This window comes from Thalassophryne amazonica, chromosome 4 (genome assembly GCF_902500255.1).
Source record: "Thalassophryne amazonica chromosome 4, fThaAma1.1, whole genome shotgun sequence".
NCBI lineage: Eukaryota > Metazoa > Chordata > Actinopteri > Batrachoidiformes > Batrachoididae > Thalassophryne > Thalassophryne amazonica.
The window spans coordinates 38612822-38633030 of record NC_047106.1 but is presented as its reverse complement, the minus strand read 5'-3'; the positions used below and the strand labels follow the sequence as shown (position 1 = coordinate 38633030).

At 39.5% G+C, this 20209-nt stretch overlaps 1 protein-coding gene and 1 long non-coding RNA gene across 2 annotated transcripts in view; one reads left to right on the top strand and one right to left on the bottom strand.

Moving 5' to 3' along the window:
- The window catches only part of aasdhppt (aminoadipate-semialdehyde dehydrogenase-phosphopantetheinyl transferase), a 33229-nt gene that overhangs the window by 11769 nt on the left and 1251 nt on the right, over positions 1-20209 (top strand). Inside the window, exons 3-5 of the mRNA XM_034167733.1 lie at positions 538-667; positions 9596-9717; positions 11255-11416. Of these exons, the coding sequence (XP_034023624.1) occupies positions 538-667; positions 9596-9717; positions 11255-11416 (414 nt within the window). The remainder of the gene's footprint in view (positions 1-537; positions 668-9595; positions 9718-11254; positions 11417-20209) is intronic.
- On the bottom strand, positions 10085-10968 carry LOC117508083. Its single transcript, XR_004559977.1, has 2 exons — positions 10260-10968; positions 10085-10227 (listed from the first exon to the last, which is right to left on the bottom strand). It is a non-coding gene; the product is annotated as an uncharacterized LOC117508083 (long non-coding RNA).

Below are 20209 nucleotides of genomic sequence, written 5' to 3'. Positions count from 1 at the left end.
GCACCTCGTCGGTCTCTCAGGTCAGCTGACCAGCTGCTTCTTACACATGCCTACGTCGAAGAGAAAGATCAGAGGGGACAGGACTTTTTCTGTTGTTGCTCCCAAACTGTGGAAAAGCTTGCCTCTGGGTGTTAGGGAGGCACCCTTAATTCGTCATTTTTAAAGTTTGTTTAAAAACGTATCTTTTTTCCTTGGCTTTTGACACAAGCAAGGCTTGGTTTGATAATGTTTTAAATTGCATTTCAGTGGTTCTTTTTATTTTTATTTTATTGTGTTTTAATTTGTCTTGTGTTTGTAGTGAATAGGACCTTGTGTCAGCGCTGGCTGTTTCTAGGTGCTTTATAAATAAAGTTTTTATGGTATATGTTTTCTTGTATTAAAACATGTTGTTTTCTTAGTGATTAAATAATATAAAGAGGAAACAAGTGTATAATTATAAAGATACACAAAGGTTTGTGTTTTTTGTTAATGTGATGTGATTTAAAAAAAAAAAATATTTACTCATTTTGACCAGCATGGTTTGGTTTTTCCATTTAGGTCTGTTCAGATTCTGATCCTGATCCCTGTGCCTGGAGTTTCAACATTTCCCACCAGGGGGAGTATGCCGTGCTGGCTGCAGAGCAGGGGCTGCAGGTTGGTGTGGATGTTATGAAGACCACCATGTCAGGTAAACGATTAGAAAACACATCTTTCAAAGCTGTTAAATGAAGAGCTATGACATTTGGGTTTTGTCAAAACACACTCACTCGCTCATCTTCAACCACTTATTCTGGATCGGGTTGTGCAGGCAACAGCTCCAGCAGGGAACCCCAAACTTCCTTTTCCTGGGCCACATTAACCATCTCAGACTTGGGGATTCCGAGGCGTTCCCAGGCCAGTGTGGATGTATAATCTCTCCACCTAGTCCTGGGTCTTCCCCAGGGTATCCTCCCAGGTGGACTTGCCTGGAATACCTCACTAGGGACGCACCCAGGAGGCATCCTTACAAGATGCCCGAACCACCTCAGCTGGCAACTTTCAGTACGAAGGTGCAGCAGCTCTACTCCAAGCTCCTCATGGATGACCGAGCTTCTCACCTCATCTCTAAGGAAGACAGCAGCCACCCTCCTAAGAAAGCCCATTTCAGCCGCTTGTACCTGGAATCTAGTTCTTTCGGTCATGACTCAACCCTCATGACCGTAGGTATGAGTAGGAACGAAGATTGACCAGTACATCGAGAGCTTTGCATTTTTGCTCAGCTCCCTTTTTGTCACAACAGTTTGGTAGAGAAAATGCAACACCGTCCCTGCTGTGTCGATTCCCCGGCTAATCTCATGCTCCATTGTCCCCTCAACTTTGAACAAGACCCAGAGGTACTTGAACTCCTTCATTTGGGGCAAGACCGCATTCCCTACCCACAGATTTAGAGGTGCTGATATTTATCACAGCTGCTTCACACTCGGCTGTGAACTGATCCAGTGAGTGTTGGAGGTCACCGGCTGATGAAGCCAACAGGACCACATCATCGGCAAAAACCAGTAATGAGACTCTGAGCCCACTAAATTGAAGACCCTCCTCCCCCAACTATGCCTCGATATGCTGTCCATAGATATCACAAACAGGACTGGTGATAAGGCGCAACCCTGGCGGAGGCCAACCCCCACTGGAAACGAGTCCAAATTACTGCCGAGCACCCAAACACAGCTCTGTTTTTGAGGACAGAGATTAGATGGCTCTGAGAAGGGACCTCCTCACTCCATACTCCTGCAGCACCTCCCACAGTATCTCCTGGGGTACATGATCATACGACTACTCCAAGTCCACAAAACACATGTAGACTGGATGGGCATACTCCCAGGCACCCGCCAAGATCCCAGCTGGTTGTTCCACGACCAAGATGGAACCCGCATCGTTCCTCTTCAATCTGAGGTTTGACTATCAACTGAACCCTCCTTTCCAGCATCCTGGAGTAGACTTTACCAGGGAGGCTGAGTAGTATGATGCTCCTGTAATTGGCACGCATTCTCTGGTTCCCTTTATAAAAATGGGAACCACCACCCCAGTTTGCCACTCCTTAGGCACTGTCCCAGACCTCAATGCAATGTTGAAGAGACATCAGAACAAGAAGCAATTAATGATTCAAAACTGGTTCAAAACAGGTTCAAAACTGGCAAAATGCACTGCAATTCTGGGGAAGACAAAATACTTACTGGACTATAAAGCCTTACGTATTGTCTGTTGTTCATTATTTTTACCATATCTGTCTTACTGTGTGGAAGCATGGGGAAACAACTACAAAATCACCCTGCAGCCACTATGCATACTACAGAAAAGAGCAATAAGGTTAATAAATAAAGTGGGAAACAGAGAACACACCAACCCACTATTTGTAAAATCATCTTGAAGTTTATAGATTTGGTCATTTAAAACATCGCAAAGCCAGAAACAATTTACCGCCAAAAAATATACAAAATCTACTTATAGAAAGAGAAGGTGGCTATAGTTGAGAGAGTAATTGAACTTCAAAAAGAAGTGAATATCAATCTGTGGTGTGGATTTGTGGAACAGTTTAGAGCTGGAGCTCAAAGAGAGCACCAATATAAATCATTTTAAAAGAATGTACAAAAAAATCTACCTTAAATAGTTACAGTGTTGACTAAAGTATTCAAAATGGTAAAAGACATTGAAGTCTACCAGTACCGGTGTTGCAGACCAACCGGTCCACCCCTAAAAATCGGTCCGCCTTTTGCATCTGCGCATGCATCATTTCAGACCACAGCAGCACAACTGAGATGGAGTCTCTTCACCCAAAGCAATCAAATGGATTAATGGGATTATTAACCATCAGATAATCAAGGTAAAACCTCTTAAATCATTCTGAAGTCAGTATTAAGCAGAAAAAGGCCGATTTAAGCAGAAACAAGGCGAAATTCCTTGACACTTTGAAATATCCGACGCGTAGTTAACGCATCAGCTAGCAGCTCGTTTAGCCGCAGCGGTCTGATCGCTTCCGCCACTTTTATGATGAAATAATGCTGAATTTATGTGGAAATGATTGTTGTACAAAAGCTTCAGATATCTGTCGCTGAGATAGATGATGACTGGAGTGCAGTTTGAAGCAGAAACAAGGTGTTAATCCGTGAACCGCGTCATCGGGGGGGGACTGATTTTTAGGGGGACCATTCGGTCTGCGACACCGGTGATTCATTGTGATTGTTTTCATATTACTGTTGCTGGTCTGATAGAAATGTTTTGTTTTAATATTGACATGGTATAAATGGGTTAGGGCATTTAACAGCTAGATAGCTTCAGCCTTGACCTTTTTCACTCAGCTACATGTTTTTTTCAGTATATTCAGTATTTTATGTATTTTCCTTTTTTTGCTTGATTTTATCTATTCATTTATTTATTTTCTGTTATTGCATGAGTTTGCTGATTGAAATAGATAAAATTAATCAAATCAAGTAAATCAAAATGATTGTGCCCATTATCAGTTAAGCTGTTGTTTAATTTTTTTTCTGAACTAATTTAAAGCTGTACAACCTTTCAAATTTTACAAAACTGGTAACATTTAGTTTCTACTGAAATCCAGGAATTATAACACTGGTCTGTTTTTGTAAAGTGTTGTAAAATTACAGCTCCTTTTAAAGAAGAGAAGCTATTTACCTGGGGGGAATTCCATAATGAATATTTTATTTTACTTTTTACAGCTTCTAGAGAAGGAAGCACATGTGAATGAATGAATGAATGAAAACTGTTTATTTCGAACATTTGATACAACAACAATTACAAGATAGATCAGTAAAGACAACAACAAAAAAGTTCCTACTGTGTACCCAACATGTCTGAAAAGGGGTAGGGTGAAGCATCAGCTTATTTATCCCTACCCCTTCTTCCCCACAACCAGTAATACCCTTTGCCACATATACACATAAATTCCTACACACCTAAACCGATATCAATATATATATATACATATATATACACACACATACATATACACATCAACATACACATATATACACATATACATATATACACGTATATATACACAAACATAAATATACACCTACACATACCTACTTACATACAAAATACTATATATTTACAAGCCGAAGCAAACAACAAAAACACCCTAACCCTCATTACCCTTCCTCCTCCCTATACCCAGAAAAAACCATATTTTTGTACCGCTGTTTGAACTGGTTCATGCTTGGACATTGCTTGAGCCCCACTCCCAATCTGTTCCACATCCTCACCCCACAGACAGAAATACAGAAACCTTTTAATGTTGTTCGTGCCCACTGATGCTTTAAATTAAATTTCCCCCTCAGACTGTAATCCCCTGATCTGTTAAAAAACATATTTTTAATATTTGCTGGAAGTAAATTGTTTATTGCTTTATACACAATTTGTACTGTTTGAAAATGAACCAAGTCTGTGAATTTTAAGAATTTGGATTGTAAAAATAGTGGATTTGTATGATCTCTATAGCCAGTATTATGAATAATTCTTATAGCTCTTTTCTGCATTACTGATAGTGATTGTGTTGTACCTTTATAAGTATTACCCCATACCTCTGCACAGTACTGTAAATATGGTAAAACCAGTGAGCAGTAAAGAATGCGGAGTGAGTTGTGGTCCAGAATATGTTTCGCTTTGTTTAGAACTGAAATGCTTCTTGACAGTTTACTTTGTATATGTTTTATATGAGTCTTCCAGTTTATCTTATCATCTATTATCACCCCCAGAAACTTATTTTCATGTACCCTTTCAATATCTACCCCCTCGACTTGTAACTGAACCTGTATGTCTGTATTACAATAGCCAAATAACATGTATTTTGTTTTACTTAAGTTTAATGATAATTTGTTTCTGTCAAACCATATTTTCAATTTTCCCATTTCTATACTGATCCTCCTCAGTAACTCCTGCAAATCCCCCCCTGAACAAAAAATGCTTGTCATCTGCAAATAATACTAATTTTAATATTTTGGAAACATTGACAATATCATTTATATAAATTAGAAACAGTTTTGGACCCAATACTGACCCCTGTGGGACGCCACAAGCATTGTCCAAGCATGATGATGTATATTCCCCCAACTTCACAAACTGTTTTCTGTTACTTAAGTAGCTTCTCACCCAGTGCAACACCAACCCCCTAATCCCATACTGTTCAAGTTTACTGATTAATATGTCATGATTGATTGTATCAAAAGCCTTTTTAAGGTCTATAAATATTCCAACTGAATGTAATTTGTGGTCTATGGCGTTTGTAATCTCCTCAACTGATTCTATTAATGCAAGTGATGTTGAACTATGTGCTCTGAATCCATATTGACTATCAGTAAGTAATTTATGTTTATTTATGAATTTGTCTAATCTATTATTGAATAACTTTTCTAATAATTTGGAAAATTGTGGAAGCAAAGAAACAGGTCTATAATTTGTGAAGTGGTGTCTATCCCCAGTCTTATACAGCGGCACAACCTTAGCTATTTTCATTTGATTGGGAAATTTACCGGTTTGAAATGATAAGTTACAGATGTATGTTAATGGTTCTACAATCCATTCAATGACCTGTTTTACCACCACCATATCAATTTCATTTAAATCGGTAGATGTTTTATATTTACAATTATTCACAATGTCTATAATTTCATTTCCATCCACTGCTGTGAGGAACATTGAACAGGGATTTCTTTCTATGAGATTATTATCCCAATCCTCAGGTTGGGAATCGGGAATTTTTTCTGCCAAGCTTGGTCCAATATTTACAAAAAAATTATTAAAACCGTTGACTACCTCATCCTTATTTTCCTTCTTGACATTATTATCAATGAAATACTGAGGGTAACTCTGTTTTTTATTACCATTTTTGATAATGCTATTTAATATATCCCATATTCCTTTAATATTGTTTTTGTTATTATATAATATGTTACTATAATATTCCTTCCTACATACCCGTATAATATTAGTTAATCTATTTTTGTATTTCTTATATCTATTTTCTGCCTCTTTAGTCTTTAGTTTTATGAATTCTCTATACAGTGTATTTTTCTTATTACATGCATTCGTAACCCTTTCGTCATCCATGGTCGAGCTTGGATTTTTTGTTTTCTGTAGTCTTGTTTAATTGGACAATTTTTATCATATAATGATGTAAATATTTGTAAAAAAGTTTCATATGCACTATCAACATCACTTTCACTGTATACCTTTTCCCAGTTTTGCTCCTGTAAATCCTTCTTTAGTGTGTTCATGTTTTCCTCTGTCCGCACTCGCCTGTATTTTATTTTCTCCTCTGGCTGATTCCGCCGATGGTTTCTATTATAAACGATGAAAACTGGTAGATGATCACTAATGTCATTGATTAATAATCCACTCACAGTGTTATTCTCAATATCATTGCTGAATATATTATCAATTAAGGTGGCACTATGGGATGTAATTCTGCTTGGCCTGGTGATTTTTGGATATAAACTCATACTGTACATTATACTGATAAATTCATCTGTTATTTTATGCTTATTTGGATTGATCAGATCAATATTTAAGTCACCACAAATGAACACAGTTTTTTGATTAGTTTTTGAGAACATTTTTCCCATACAGTCAGTGAATGTTTCAATACTAGATCCTGGTGCTCTATATATACAGCTGACTAATACATTTTTGCTTTTTTCTTCACATATTTCAATCGTTATACATTCTAATAAGTTATCAATCACAGTTGTCATATCGTCTACTATTTTATAATCCATGTTCTTATCCACATACACAGCCACTCCTCCTCCACTCTTATTCTTTCTGTTTACACAATTAAATTCATATCCATCCAGTTCAAAATCCATTCCTTTATCTTCATTGATCCATGTTTCTGATATAGCAATTATGTTAAATATTTTTTTAAACTGACTTAAATATTCTTTAATGTTGTTAAAGTTTGCATATAGACTTCTGCTGTTGAAATGGATTATTGATAATTTGTTATCCGTTTTAATGATCCGATTAAACTGTTCATCTGTATAATAGCAACAACTGTCATTGATATTTGAGAAGAAATTATTGTCCGGGTCTATATCGTGCTCCAAGTCCAGTACATTGTGGTCTGTGTATTTAAATGTTCTCAGTTCTACTTTTCCATGATCAGCAATCCTTTGAGTTATATCCTTCTTGTCTCCAGATGTAGATGAATAGGTAGTAGATGAATAGGTTCCTCTGGTCTGTGTCATGGTGTTGTGATGTGTTTGTGTCCTCATACCTTATTGGTCATATCTGTCCAGATCCTCGCTTTAAGAAACACTATTGTTCATATTTGTCCAGCTCCTCGATGTTCCTTATTGCCATGACTTTTGCTTGTTCTGGTGATCCGTTCAGTTTGATGAATATTTTACAGTTTGAAGTCCATGTGTGCTGGATTTTTCCCTGTTTCTTCAAGAAGCGTGCTTTCCTGGCGATGTCGGCATTCCGTTTGGTGAGATGTTCATTGATGAATACGTTTGTCCCTTTCAGTTTTCTTCCTTGTTTTAACAGTGCTGTTTTGTGTTTTCTGTTGATGAATCTCATGATGACGGTTCGTTTATCACCGTCATTTCTCCGGGGCAGAGGGTGGCACGCTTCAATGTTATTTAAATCCATTTCTATACCTTTAGATAGGAGGAAATCAGCAACCTGTTTTTCCACAGAGCTGACCTCCTGTTCACTGGGCTCCCCTCCGCTCTCATCTGTTACCGCCCGTGCGTAGGACCGTGGTTTGATGTGAAGACCTGTGATGATGACGTCGTTAATTCTGGTGTACTGCTCCAATTCAGCCACTCTATTTTCCAGCTGCACCAGATGCCGGTCTTTCTCGGCATTCTGGAGCCGTAATGCCTTCACCTCCTCCACCAGATCCATGATTGATTTCTGTTGCTGCTTCACAACAGAAATCTCCTCTGATAGAAAGTCCAGAGATTTTTTAATATCGTCACCTTCCTCCGCTGTCAGAACCTTCTTAGGCCCCATGGTCGGCTTATGAGCAGCTTGTCGATCGCCGATGTTAACAGCCTGCGTTGTTTGTCACCGGGATGGATCTGCACTGCGCTGGTGCCGCGCGGCCTCGGTGTTTCCGCGCTGATGGATGCGCGGTGGCTGCACGAGGCCTCGGGGAAGCGGCACTCGTGACGCGCGGCTCTAATGACGCAGCGCGCGGCCTCAGTGAATTCACCACGTTGGGCCTCGGACGTTGTTGCTGTCCAGTCGCGGGGCTAAGTTGCCGGTTGAGGTGATATTCCCACTGTCCGGGTTGGCAAACACCGGCGTGGCAGATGGCAACTACAAACACCACCTCTGAAAACTCAGGTACAAACTTTTTGCAGCTCTGACTGACTGTGACTGACGCAGCTCTGACTCTGAAATGAGGAGTTCAAATCTTTCTGATCGAAATACGATCGAATCAGTACATTTTCAGCAACATTTCAGTTCATTTTTCAGAAAATGTAGTATGAAGTATGTATGTGCACATGCATGAAGTTTTGAGATGACTTTTGATCTTGTGTGATGCATGTTCCCTGGACATGCACGCTAACATCTATAAGATGTCTTGTAAATCACTTCAGAGGTGTTATCTGGTTTCAAAAATGGCATTTTGTTTCATTTAGAAGTGTTTATTTCTCAGTCATTTTTGCAAATTGCATGAGAAACAATAGATTTACACAAAAATAAGCTGTTTCAGAGTGTTTTCCACCATCTTGGTTTATTTTGTTCAAACAGCCAACTAATGTCATGCTGCCTTTCTTTACTTTGATTGGCTGTCGCCGTATGCTTCCCAGCATCCCTCACCCAGGTTGAGGGAATTCCCCACGTGATCTGACAGCGCTATCAAATGTAGTTCATGGCTGTCTGTTCACTGGATTTTTTTTCCCCTGCTGGGGAATTAATTACAATTTTTTCTTTTTTTTCTTTTGTTTTTTTTTTTGCAGACAGCGCAAATTTTGATCATATTGGCAATGTCATACTATGAATCCCTTATTTAAAGGCCATGGAAAAAAATTACAGTGGTGCTAAAGAAAATTCTTTTTGTGACTTAAATCTTAAAAACTCAGCGGCGGTACAACTTTAAGAAACATTAAGCCTATAAAATTATTTGTGCTGTCTGTTGACTTGCATAACTAATTCTGTTAAATGGGCAAAAATTGGACTTGGGTTTCAGATTAAATATTGGATGTTTCCTATCTTGAACACAAGAGGTCAGTGTTGTCTTTTGTGTCAAAAGGTATTGTTTGGAATTTACATCCACATTCAGATGTGTGATGTGGTGTGATGTCCACTTTGCAGTCATGTCAGTGAAAATCAAGGTTTTTGTCTTCCTGCCATGAATCTGTGACCATTTAAAGGTTGTGTATTATCATTGTGGCATATTTGACTTTATGTGTATGTGAAGTTTATTCACATAAAATGAAGATAAAATCCCCACTGAGCTGGGTGCTGTTGACCTGAAAAGAGAGATGTCTCTTTCTCTCTCTTCAATCCTGTAACCAACCTTCAATCACTCTCCCCCTTTTTCCTCTTCCTTTTCATCTCTCCGCCCCCCCATCCTTTCATCCTCATCTCCTCTTTCTCTTCCTAGGTAGCAACTCAGTGTCCGACTTTTTCCGCATCATGACTCGTCAGTTTACAGACTACGAGTGGAGTGTTATCCAATCAGCCAGCTCAGAGCGCCAGCAGCTCTCCATGTTCTACCGCCACTGGGTAACCATGGCAACCATACTACCCTGTCATCACATTGCATTGTTGCTCGGCCCAGCAGACATGTGAAGGAAACATGGGGAGAAAATTCCACAGCAAATGTCCTTTGAGATGAGCTTATTCTTGTATAGATTCTATTCACACTGAAAGTTCTCAAACATCTTATACTGCTTTTTCCCCCATTTCTATTTTCTCTTTTCTAATGTTCTGTGCAAATTTATCTCTGCATTTCTTCTTTAGTGATGCATAAATGTCCTTTTTCTTCTCTGTTTTCTGTTTTTCTATTTTCTTGTTTGTGCTTTCTTCTTCAGCAAAGACGCATATTTATTCAGCGTCCTTTTCACATATTGCATTGCCCAGAACCTGAACACTGACCTCAACCATGACAACTACACATCCAAATCTAATCTAAGATGAATTCTAACCCCAAAACCCAAGCATTAACCCCTAGGCAACCCTTTTCAGGCCTTTTGGAATATGTTAGCCCACCTTCCAAAATGATCTGATTCTGGCCTTCACGAAGATGCACACAGTTGCACATAGACGTACAAGGGGCCACGGCGGTGCTTCTAAGTAAAGATCGGGTGTGATTGAGAGGGTGGCACAGAGACGTCAAGCTCTGATATCATCACCACCCTGTTGACAAATGGTAGAGCTTGATGGTTGCCATAGCAATTGGCCTTGTAACACTGTTATTGTGGCTCATTGGATCTCCAGCAGGATTTCAGCTGAATGCATTTCCTCACACACAGTCTTTTCTCACATATTCACAGTTTTATACACTTGGAGTTGGATTCTGTTGCAGTGCCAGCTTCAGCATTTCTCATTTATTTTGGATGCTGTAAAACGTGGACGAGAAGTGCACGGAAGTGTCAAATTTGAGAGGCTACCAACAAATAATCTTTGCTTGACAAATCGATCTCTAAGATTAAAGGATGTCATACTGTCAAAAATCTGTTTCTGTCTAATCACATGGTTGGTGGTTGATAGAAAACATTCCAAAGTCGCAGGATTCTGTGAGTCTACATGTAGAAATGAAACCTATTTTAAGCTGAATTTATGCCTGAAATGGCTTGTTTTGGATTTCTGTACATATGGCACAGTCTCCTTCAGGTTATGATACACTCAGTGAGTAAGTCATTATGTGCAACACATCCACATTGTCTGGATGAGAAAGTCTCTCACCCAAGGGAAAAAGGGCCTGGCTAGCACCAGTTCCTTTCTACTTACCAAGCACACAAACTGGCTGTTTTTAGGATACATCTCAGTGTCTGTGATATTTGTGGCTGTAACTTTGTCTTTTTTTTTTAAACACACTGGCCTGGATTGGCTTTTTCATAATGTACAATATGATCCTATTACTTTGCTTGCTTGTTAATTTTCTGCTGATGACTTGATTTTTTGATTGTTCCCCACTTTTTCAGATATTCAAAATCATATTTTCCTTAGTCTTATTGAAAACTTTTTTTGTGTATGTGCTTTTGAGTATTTTGTGTTGGTGTCTGATGAGCTTACTGGGGTTATTTCCTTTTTTACCAAGACCCTGAAGGAGAGTTACATCAAAGCCATTGGTACAGGACTGGGCTTCAACCTGCAGAGGGCAGAGTTTCACCTCTCCACTGAGCCACTAATGCCAGGCTACACCCTCCGTCAGACCAAAATGCTTCTTGATGAAGAGGAACAAGAGGACTGGATATTTGAAGTGAGTCATTCTGAGGTCAGGTATAAAGAGTGAGGTCAAATATTACATACTTTTCTTTAAAAAAAAAAACTATGAAACTATAGTGCCCAGTTGGGTTGATGCAGCTGCAGGGAGATGAACCAGCCCACAGAGACACGTGCACAATGGCAGTATCGTGCAGAGTTTGTTATCCAGAGGTGATATTTTAGCCAAGATTGCTGTAGTTTTTCAGTACATCCACTGAATCAGAGCCGCTGCATCCAACAGGTCCACCAAGTGCTGTGTAGTTCACCAAATGTCTGACAAAAAAATACCCTATTGAAAAATATAATACCCTATTCAGCCTGCATGATTAATCAGAACACAATCAGGCTGTGTGACTACACACGTAATGTGGAAACTGCAGTTTCAATAAATTGAATGAAACATATTCCTCCATTGTGCATGCACCCCACCTTTAAAATGATTGGTCTAGAGTTTTCATACATCTGAAAGAACACATCTCCACTTTTCTGTTGGGCTTCAAAAACTGATTACTGGTCACGTGTATGCCACTATGGTGCATAGTTGGTGGATGGGAGATTGCCTTCGCCTGACTTGCTGGACTAATGTGAATTGCTGGTGTCTGCACCACATTTACCTCACAATGAGATGGTCCTGGGATCGAATCAAAGTGGAGTTTTCATGTTCTTTCTGTGTTTGTGTTGGTTCTCTCTGGGTATTCCAGCTTCCTCCCACTTCTAAATACATTCAGGTTGGGTGAGTTGGAAATTCTGAAATTGGCTATTGGGTAAGAATGAGTTTGTCTGTGGCAGTGTGTCGGCCCTCTGATAGACTGGTGGCTTATAGCCTGCCTTTCAAACAGTGACTGTTGGAATAGTCTTTAGTCACATTACGACTCCTAATGCATGACCCTGTGAGCCTAGTGCATGTAGCTTTATTAGTACAAATAATAAAACGAGTGAAGCACTGCGAAGCTTGCTCTTATGGTAAGCAAAGTCACAAAATGGAAATGGCACAAAAAAATCTCCCCAGTGGAGAAAAAGCCACAAACCGGACAACATTATCGTAAAAAGCCACAAACCAATGATAGATGAAGCCGCAAACCGGAAATGACACGAAATGATCAATAGCCTTTTTGCTTAACAGTTCCCTTATCGGTCCTTCAGAGTGGCCGTTGTTCTTGAGGGTGTTTGTCAGGAAAATGATCATTTCTCTATATTGATTGCAGACCCTGCAGCTGGTCTGTAATCAACTGCTTCTGCAGCAGCTGTTCTTGAAGCTTGAACCAACGAAGCAGTGCTCTGACCCACTTCTTCATTGGTTCATTGCTTTGATGCTTTTCAGAAGCAGCAAGTCCGCTTCTTAACCCCTCTCAAAGCCATTTAAAAATGTTAATCGTGAGTCACTTTTGTGCAGATTAAGGTCACTAACTGGGACTCTTGTTGCAGACAAGAAACATGAATCATCTTCCATTCCATTCGCACAGCTCCGAACGCTGCCCTGCTCTCTGCCGAGTAAAGTTAGAGTCCGGCTGGAATTAATAACTTCAAAGCAAATCGCTGTTTTAAATCAAATGACACCTCTTTCCAAATGTTGTAATACAAACAATAAAACTACAATCGACTAAAATGTGTTTTTCCTCCCAAAATGAGACATCCTGCGTTCGTTATGAATTACATTGACGTTGATATGCAGCGCAGCCGGCTCACCTCAGCTCAGAGGTGTGGAGTGACATTCATGTCATTAATGTCTGAAAGGAAATACTTTTGACAAAAACTACAGATTTTGTTTATTTCTGTTTATGTCCAGAGATCAAGGATCCACTATGTAGAGTTTATTAAGTCCAATGATCAAGGATCCAGTGACCAATTTCATATTTATTTACTTTAAGATTCAATAAAATGTTGTTGACATAGAAAACCTGTAAAGCCTACTTTTAGTACACAGAAAATTCACAAGAAGGAATCGGCTCGATAAGTGGAATTGATAATGGCATCGATATCAATTAAAATCTTATCAATACCCATCCCTACACCTAAATGACATGGTGGGATGCTGAAGAGCTTCGCTCGTTCATGTCCGTGACATATACGTATTAATAACAATAATACTGTTGTGAAAGTGTAGGAACACGGACCCACAACAGGGGGTGCAATGAATGGACAATGGAGGAAGTAAAAAACAAGATTTACTACTGAAACAAGCACGAGTAGTATAACAAACACAATGTTTAGGGTCGAATCCGCTGGTGTCGTGTGGGCAGGCTCGAAGATAGGAGACGTCCGTCTCAGTCGAACCGGAACCACCCAGATCTCCACTGCCACCGAACCCTGGAAATACTGGAACCGCCAAGTCCCGAATTCCCAGGTGGCCACTGCCTCCGCTCGTCGGATCCGGTACTGCTGGCAGGAGAGAGCAAGAACACACAGGAGTGGATGAACGCACCCAGTACAGAGAGGGGAGAAGCCGCCTCCACCTCTTGGCAAAGTTCAGCAGGAAGGTGAGTACTTATCCAAAGAAGGAGGGTCTCAGTAGTCACCAGTCCTGAAAGGTTTAACAAGTTTGTCAATCACAGAATATGCTGCAGAGAATGTTACCTTGGTCTTAGGCGATATCTCGGCACTGAGGTGGAGACGCCGTCCTCCTGATATACCTCGGTGCTGAGTAGAAACAGCTGTGTTTGGTGATGGGTGACAGCTGTCACCCAGATTACTCCCATGATGCGGTAGCGCCCTCTGGTGCCTGGAGCCCGCACTCCAGGCAGGGCGCCCTCTGGTGGTGGTGGGCCAGCAGTACCTCCTCTTCAGCGGCCCACACAACAAATACTGCATGTTTTTTTAGAGTTGTAGAATTGTTACTATAATGTAGGCCATTTAGCCTGGTGGGATAAGTTGTGCTTCCTTCAAAGGCTGTTTTCTGTGAAGATCTGAAGTGCTGAGACCAACCCAACTGTTCTGAAATGACATGGTCTAACCAATGGAGCATTTTATTTTATGTTGTCTAGCAGCCTTCACAGCTGAAGTTTAGTCATCATTTTTCAATACTTATTCATATTTTACTTGCAACCATTACTTATTTATAGCTATACATATCACTGGTCAACAAAAAAAAACTTTTTGTCTGCTACCTGACGAGAAACAACTGATTTTGACTAATTTGAGTATGCTGATTTCAAATATGCAAACAGAATTTCTCTAGCATGTCAAGATTTTGAGTTATGTGACTATACCAATAAACGCCAGTCGCCAAATTGTTCTCGATTTTATTAGAAATGAACACACAACTGGTGAAAAAATTACACAGATACCAAAATATCAATCATTATGAGGAAACTCAAATTAATACACTCCACAATTAGTCTTAACAGTTTAAAAGTGAGCCAGACACTTGCTCTTGCGCTTGTGGGTCACAGACGTTTCACGCTGTAGAAACCAGCAGTAGTCACCCATCATGTTTGCATTATAACGCCCCTGGTACCTGGTCTCTATTTCAGAGATATCTTGGTGGAATCTTTCACCATGCTCATCACTCACATCACCCAAATTGGGTGGAAAGAACTCAAGATGAGAGTGCAGGAAGTGAATCTTAAGTGACATTCTGCAGCCCATGCGTTTGTATGATTTGAGCAAGTTGTCAACTAGTTCTTCATAGTTTGTGGCTTTGTGGCTGCCCAAGAAATTCTGTACCACTTGCACAAATGATTCCCATGCTCTTAGTTCAAGGGGTTTGAGCTTAGATGGAAAGTCTTTGTCTCTAATAAGCTCACGTATTTGAGGTCCATCAAAAATCCCAGCTTTAAGCTTGGCATCACTTTGGACTGCCCCACATTTTTGCTTCAGGTATTTAAAGCCATCTGAGCTATGATCCATTGCCTTCACAAAGTTCTTGATGAGGCCAAGTTTTATATGCAGGGGAGGAAGGTATACTTTCTGTGGATCAATTAATGCCTGGTATTTTACATTGTGTTTTCCAACTGTGTGTTGGACTCGTTCCGGCCACGTCTTAATTTTGATTTTGATAGATTGTTCCTTTCTCATAAACATTTGCAGTGTGCTAGATTTGATGCATTTGCCAAATATCTCTAGGTCTCTTTTTTTTTTTCATGTTTTGCATTTCTGATTTTAGAACATTGAACAAACTATTTTTGAGGCTAGATTAATCATATATATATATATATATATATATGTATGTATTCAGTGCTCCAGCAGTATTCCATCACTTGATGTACATGTACCACAAAAACTTGGTTTTCATCTGTAGACTGATCAAAGCAATCATTATAAAAAAATTACAATTTTCTGGCAATGTTGGCCCTCAGTATTAGCAGTTTATTGATTGAATTGTTTTACCATATTTGGATTCAGCAACCCAAAATCACCCAAATTAGTGCTAAATTCTGTTTTATTCTAAAATTAGAAAATTTTAACACAATCTACATTTGCATGAGAAGCGCCATAATAGCAACAGATTAGCTAAATATTGGCATGTGCATAACTCAAGAACCTGATGTGCTAGACAAATTCTGATTACAAATTTGGAATCAGAATACCTGAAATACCTTATATCAGCTAATATTCACCAGGTAGCAAAACCATTGTTGACCAGAGAATATTTAGCCCATAATCGTCCTTTTGTTTTGTGTTTTAATTTACCAACCACTTTGTCTTTTTTGGGGTGGCACAGCGATTTGGGATTATTTAGGCCGCAAATGATACATCTGTCGTATCCTTTGTTTTCAGGGGAAAGAAGACTGCGTTCATTGGCCACATTCCAAGTAGCCTTTGAAATAAGATGCACCATTATGTGATTGACAAATGTAGCCTTTGAAGGAAGCAGACCCTGAAGTGAGATGCAGCCAGAGACTTTCATCTGGTTCACACTGTGGAATCCAGAGACAAGCACCAGCATGAATGGGACTAAGAGCCTATATAGGATTTATGTGGAACTCATTGTGAGGGAATTGTTGAGATCATATTTTGGTTAAATTACTTGGGTCCATGTGATCCTTCAGTCAGAGGGTTGGGGTTCAAATATCAATCAAGCCAAGTATCCAAGAAGAGTCCTTTGTTTTTAACTCATAATACTCCTTAATCAGAATCAGAATCTTAAGAAGATGCACTGGAATTGTCAACTTTTTACTGTTTGTTTTTCTTTTTTCTTGGCCTTCATTTGAAAGTGTAATAAATCAGCTTGCCTTCACAGACAACACCATTACATAACAATACCGGCAGACAACATTTGTACTTTACTTGTTTTGATCCAATTTATACTGGTGTGTCGTGTGCATCCAGTGAAGAAATATTGTGAACAAAAACCGGCCTACAAGAACAACACTGCCTTAGAGCTGCTGATTCCACTGCAGACCTACCGAATTGATACACAAGACTGACATGACTGTTGAAGTATTGAAATTTACAAGCTATGAGCTTTGTCAAACACCAGGTCCCCCTTCCTTTTTTCCTTTTTCTTTTTGGAAGAGTTGTCAAAACAAGTGCTTTGGCTCTCCTTTTTAAGCAACACAAACAGGCTGTCAGTTAAGGCATGTGGCTGCCTTAAGTAAGGTAGTTCAGGTGTGTCTCCTCTACCATTTTTCTCTTCTCAGGAGATTCCACAGTTTTGTCATACCAGACAGAATGTATTTCTAACGCTGATCTTAATGTACCCAGGATCCCAGTAGGATGTGCGTGCAAAACCTGCAAATGACTGTGCCCATGGAGCATCCTAATGAAATGTCAAAACCTTTTCTACCCACTTCTGTGAATGCAAAGGAACAGCAGTTTCTATGTTGAGGTGCATGCAGATGTCACAACTTTGCAAAACAACCTGAGTTTGATTCTCTCCATCAGTTATCACATGAGTTTGGGTCACTAACCATAAAAAGGGTTTATCAACAATTGAGACCAAAGCAGTTTGGTGCAATGTTCCCATTACTACTGATACTAACACAATTGGTTGAGGTTTTACTTCAATGTGTTCTCATCGATGAACAAGGCAATATAGTACTAGATTTTCATTCACCAGTTGTAAATACCTATATTATTATTTCACCAGGTCAGTCTCCATCATGCAGGGCCATTGTACACAAGGATCAACAGAGAAGTCATATGTGAGGAAATTTAGGCAGGAGGCTGGCACAACAACCTCACTATTTGACTGTTTCAGCCTTTGGACAAGTAACAGTGGCCTTAGTAGCCACCAAGACCCTGCCATTAATAACAACAAGACTTCACAACCAACTTCATAGGACTGTATGTGCTTATTTTGTGTTACGGTCATTGTGTATGTTAAAAGATTTGGCCTAAAATAGGAGGTTTGCTGATCCTCACTTGTATCTCGCAGAGCCACAAATGTCAGAGCTGAATATGTAAATGTTTTTATGAATTGACTTATCAAAATTTTGTGGCCCTCCTCATTCACTCACTGGCTGTCTCCATTACTCCTATGCTTGTCTGGCTAAAAAGCACATGAAAATAAATAAGATCAAAAGCCATGGTTCAAAGGTTGTAGGAGCTCTGGAGTGAGTGTTTGTTCCACAGTAGCTACAGTGAAATGAAAACTGTTACCCTGAGAGTAACCGGTATCTTGCCAAAAGGTGAACATGAGACTACCACGAGGAACGACCACCATGAAAAAGGACTGGCGGGCAAGGGAATATACTATATTCATGCCAAAATTGGAGGCAAAAAAGCACAAATTGCAACCAGCAAAGTTTTTTTTTTTTTTTTTTTTTTGGGGGGGGGGGGGGTCGTTTTAGTGTTTGACTTTCCTGTGACCTTGACCTTTGACCTCAACATTGACCCTTTTGTGTGCTGAAAGGTATCACTGTAAGACTGATGCATGTGAAGAGTCTGCAGTGATGATTTACAGACTTTGTCACACCCTTAAAAATATAGATTTTGCACATTTTTGTGATGATGTCATTAAACTACATCATAACTTCATAACTAACTAACTGCTATGTTCAGGATCCTCTCATCAAGCCCTTTAATTTGATGTATTACATGACAATGTTGCTGTAATCTGAAGTTTGATCTAATTTAGGTGACCTTTGACCTCAAGCAAAACCCTGAAGGTCAAGGTCAGTTGCTTATCCCAGGTAGTGGCTTATGGGCAAGGCCAATCACTGTGTCCATGCCAAATTTGGAGGCAAAATTTCAAAACCTGCTGCCAGGAAATTTGTTTCATTGAATTTAGTGTTTCACTTTGCTGTGACCTTGACATTTGACCTTGAGCTTGATCCTTTTGTGTGCTGAAAGGTATCTTGCCAGGGCTGCGAATATGTGAAGATGCAAGAGTGCGATGTAAACTGTGTGCTGCACTGTGAGTTAAAAGTGAAAAATGCAATGATTACAAAAAACAAACATACATACTGACTGAATATAATAATTTGCAAAATGACTGAGACGTGCTCCGACACAGAAATACACACAAGACATTACACGTGGAGTGTTGCAAAGTAGCCCATCAGACTGTATGACTGTAAAACACAAGATTGGAGAAGAGTACCTCATTTTCAGGGAAGAACCATCCATTGTAATAACTCCTCTTTCCCCTATTTATTTCCCACTTATTTCTCATTTGAGCTCCTCTTTTCACTTAGGTCTCCTTCCATCCTCATCATTATTTCCTCGGCTGTGCTCTTCTCAGGCCTCCACCATGAAATTGTTTTTCTCCCGTATCTTCCTTGTCACCTTGATCTCCACATCATTACCTCCAGGATCAAACTTTTCAAAAACATCTGTGGTGGTTGTTAAGAAAGTTACAATTGCTTAAAAACTGATCACAGAGCTTTGAGGAAAGTTTGGGTCTAGCATGGAAGAGAACCAATGACCTTATGACGCAAATAGGAATTTCCAGTGTTAAGATGTCATTTTGCTGGTCATATTAACTGACCACTTTCTGTGTGGCCTTTATAGTAGAAGCGTTTCATTGTAACATCATCCGTGACCTTTACAATGAATCACAAATGTTGGGTTGATTATTTGGCAAACAGCCTTTCAGATGTGTTTATCTCACCACTGTTCTGAAGCACAGAATGTTCAATGTATTAATTTTGATCAGCAGTGCACGCATGACACAGTAATCCTTGCAGAAGAAATGGTGGGGGAAGGCTCGACTTCACTGAATTCAGAGACAGGGATTAATGAGACATTGCACAAGGTTATGTCCCTCGCTTGAGAGCAGATTCCAAGTAATTATGAAATGTTGTCAGAGCTCATGACAAAATAATGTCATTTGTCTTCTCACACCAAAGAATAACAGCTCATTCCTTGATCCCCACATGGTAATATATTGTAGGGCAATGTGAAATTAAATAATTCTGCAGTATGTAGATTTGTTAAAGTACAAATGAGAAAAGTACAAATTTTCCAGACTGGACGGCACACTAGAGTATTAGTTGCATCATCTATAAGTTGCATTTATTTTTTTAAACATGGTACTATTGCTTCCTGTAAAAAGAAGCAAAATGAATTTGATCCACGCATTATTTATTTATAATGTAAAAACAGCATTAGCGACCAGGAGCTAACTGGCAGATTTTTACTGCTCAATTTTTCAGTGTTTGTACATTTTTAAAACATTCTTCGTTAGCATTACCTGTGCATAGCCATCCTCATTACGGATCCGGATATCCCACAAATTGTAAACAAGTCAAGTGCTGATTCATATGAAGGTCATTCCCTGTCTTTATTCAAGAGCATGGTATGTCAGTTTGAGAACATGATTTATTCATTTCACTCTTTCTTGAAGCCCCAGCACGCCCTCCTTATTCAAATATTCTTTGTTTATGGATGTAATATTGATCTTCTG